Raw genomic sequence first — 3,088 nt, forward strand, 5'->3', positions numbered from 1 at the left:
AACTTCATGCACATACAAGGTCGCCCATCAGGCAACTTCCTAATGTACGTCACAGCGTCATTGGTGTCATTGGTTCACCGGTTCACCCGAGATTACGTTGCTTCGAACTCTAGATTTAAGGTGGACGATCTCCCCAGAGGGTGCACGTCACAAATTCGAGAGAAGTTAGTCCAATTCTCTAGGTTCTTTTTCACCTTTTACACTGCCATCGAGTTGGTTTTCTCTGCCAGGGAAAAAGAGAAAAGCAGAAACAGAGACACCAGAACAGAGAAACGCCAGGCCAAGCAAAAAGCCCTTTTTACCAATTTCGTCTCTGCATTTGGTTTCCCCCAAACAAACCGAAACCGAAACCAAACAGGACATTCTTCCCGCTTTTGCTTTTGCGCTTCGCTCCTGCTGCTCGGACCCTCCACTTTTGCACAGCGAGCGTTAATGGAGGGCCCGTACAGAGATCGCGTCGCAGCGATTTTGTCCCTCGAAACATCCACTCCCCACTCTCTCTCTCTCTCTCTTCGTTCTTTGAACCAGCTGGTGTCGTTTTCGAAGTCTCAACGCTGACACTAAAAACAATTAACTATTTCGCAGAGACAGGGGAGTCCCCTTTAGTTGAATACTACTATTGGATTATTTGGTTTTACTGGGTTTTTCTCCTCTTGAGGGATCGCTGCGATCTGACGGTGGACGCTGCGACATTGGTCATCTCACTGTCCGAGCACGAGAAATGGTGGTCCAGCACATTAATGGGCGTGTCCGAGCTTGAGTGAACATCAAGCGCTGACTCGAATCCCTCCGTCGCTGCGTCTTGCATCTCGTTGTAACAATGCAGCAATATATCCTGCGAATGGAAGCCAAAAAACAGAAAAGCAGAGCAGGACCAATGAGACCCATTTTCCAAAACGGGACACGGACTTAAAAAGAAAAAAAAAATGAGTACTTGTTGGTTGGTTCCCAAGAAGTAACATTGACCCATTTCTTTAAACCAAAAGAAAATTTATAAAAGATCTTGCTTTTGGAAGCGTAACCCATCTTGGACTCTGTAGTAAAGCAATACATTGTACTTTCTGACAGGACAAGATGACAAGGGTCGCTTATTAATTAAAGTATAAACAATGTTTAAGCTGGCTCCAGATTAGTAATTACCTTATTTACAAACGAACAACTGGAGATGTCGCTCTTGAAGGTCGCAAATTGCAAGGGGCATAGCTCTTGAGAAGCGCGGAGAAGCGCTGACGCTGCCGTTATTGATGGCTTGAACTCCAGAAGCTTGATGTCTGTCCCCAAAAAAAGAACATTTTTCAGGCTGTCTTATGAGTTTTGCTTCGCAGAAAGAGAGAGTAAATACTAAAATGGGTCTCTCTGGAGTACCGTTCTGAGCTTTGAGGATGATCTCGCTCGCTCGAGCTCTGATAGCCTGCCTCAATGGTGGGTCTCGGAGTTTCAACAGAGAGACGAAGAAGGAGATGAAACAGAAGGGAGTGATCGAGCGCATTCGCCACTGGAGAGCCCCCAACACGAGCAACTCCATCCTCTGTATTGAGTGTGCGTCGAATATGAAACCTCCTCCATCACTCTGCATCAAACCCAAAAGAAAATATCAAAATGGGTTTTGAACTTAAGTGTAGTAATTGATATTTTTCTCTATCTTCCAGTTTCTAAGCATTCTTCCACGTCTACCTGAACATCGGCGAGAGAGATCTCTGTTTTCAGCATTTTCGCGGCCAGAGCCACGCAAGAAACGGCAAGAAGCCTCAAGACCCATGGCTTCGGTCTCTACAAAAAGAACAAAAAAAAAAAAAAAAAACCCAAAATTCAGGAGGCGACAAAACATAGTCAAACCCAAAAAGCAACGCAGAACCTGAAATCCCCAAAAAACAAAAGAAAAAAAGAAAACTGGTCTCGGTTCAACATCATCAGAGAAGAAGGCAAAAAAATAAGAAAAGCAATGTGCATTTTTATTAACCTGCAATTTATGGGAGGACAGGAACCGATCGACATAATTGATCGCGAGGTACGATAGCGTCGGGTCCAAGTTGCAACACAACTGCAAAAACACCCCAAGAAGAAGACGAAAAATGTAAAGAAACTCGCCCCACAGAGAGAGAGACAGAGAGAGAAACAGAGGAAGACAGACAGAGATTTCGCGATCGAAAACCTGCGAGATCAAAGACACAATGTCCCGTCGAACAGAGAGATCGTCGGAGCAACCGACCGACCGAAGCCCCGCGAGGTACTTCTCGGACGGCATGTGGTCCGACTCGACGAGAAAGAGGAAGGTCTTGTCGGGGAAGCGATCGTCGAAGTTGGTCAGCGGGTTTTCAAGGTCGAAGTCCATCGTCGTCGACGGCGGCGGCGGCGGCGGCGGCGGCGGCGAATGCGTGATCGTGGGGGGATTTCAGGGGAGCGACGTCGCGCAAGGCATTGTGGGGCTACAAGAGCGAGCAGCAGTAGCTAGAGAGAGAAAGAAAGAGAGAGAGAAGGAGAGAGAGAGAGAGAGAGTAGATGAAGCTTAAGCTTTTCTGGTTCTGCAAATGATGAAGGTGGGGAGAGGCTGTGGTCTTATTATGGGGGCAGAGAGAGAGAGGGGAAAAATTCCAAAGCTGGGGAAGGTGGCGATCGGATGCTGTCGAGGCCTCATGTTCGCAAACCTTGTCAGGCCCTTTTTGCCATCCTCTCTTTGATTGCTCCCGCGGATCTCGACCGTCGATGACGACCGAAGTTTCGCGGCCCGACGGTTGGGATTTCCTCCTGTGCGCTGCAGTTGCGGGGTGGGGATCCCACGTTGCCTTAAAAATTGGGCAGTGAATTTCTCCACCCGGGATCAATTTTGTCCACTGTACATTCTATTTCTTTGCTAAGATGCCCATTGCTGCACTCGATATTCACGTGGGAGAGAGAGAGAGAGGCCCTTTTGCCCTTCTCGTACGCTTCGATGGGACTGCAGTGACGGGTCACGGTCCTTACGAACAAATTGAGTATCTATATCTTGAATTCGAACATTTCATAATGAGAATGAAGCTTTTGTTATAATGTTTAGGAAGGTAATTATTCAAGACAAACCTCGCCGCTGTGTATGTATATTTACTTTTTT

The 3,088-nt window shown here is 47.0% G+C and overlaps 1 protein-coding gene across 1 annotated transcript; it reads right to left on the reverse strand.

Moving 5' to 3' along the window:
* Window positions 1-257: 257 nt before the first annotated feature.
* Window positions 258-2,614, reverse strand: LOC104424834 (putative cyclin-D6-1). The gene is made up of 6 exons (XM_010037343.3): window positions 2,153-2,614; window positions 1,961-2,041; window positions 1,675-1,770; window positions 1,366-1,570; window positions 1,141-1,271; window positions 258-835 (listed from the first exon to the last, which is right to left on the reverse strand). The coding sequence occupies exons 1-6, from the start codon at window positions 2,330-2,332 to the stop codon at window positions 635-637; spliced, it is 894 nt and encodes a 297-aa protein (XP_010035645.2). The 5' UTR covers window positions 2,333-2,614; the 3' UTR covers window positions 258-634.
* Window positions 2,615-3,088: the final 474 nt, after the last annotated feature.

Source organism: Eucalyptus grandis, chromosome 11 (assembly GCF_016545825.1).
Source record: "Eucalyptus grandis isolate ANBG69807.140 chromosome 11, ASM1654582v1, whole genome shotgun sequence".
NCBI lineage: Eukaryota > Viridiplantae > Streptophyta > Magnoliopsida > Myrtales > Myrtaceae > Eucalyptus > Eucalyptus grandis.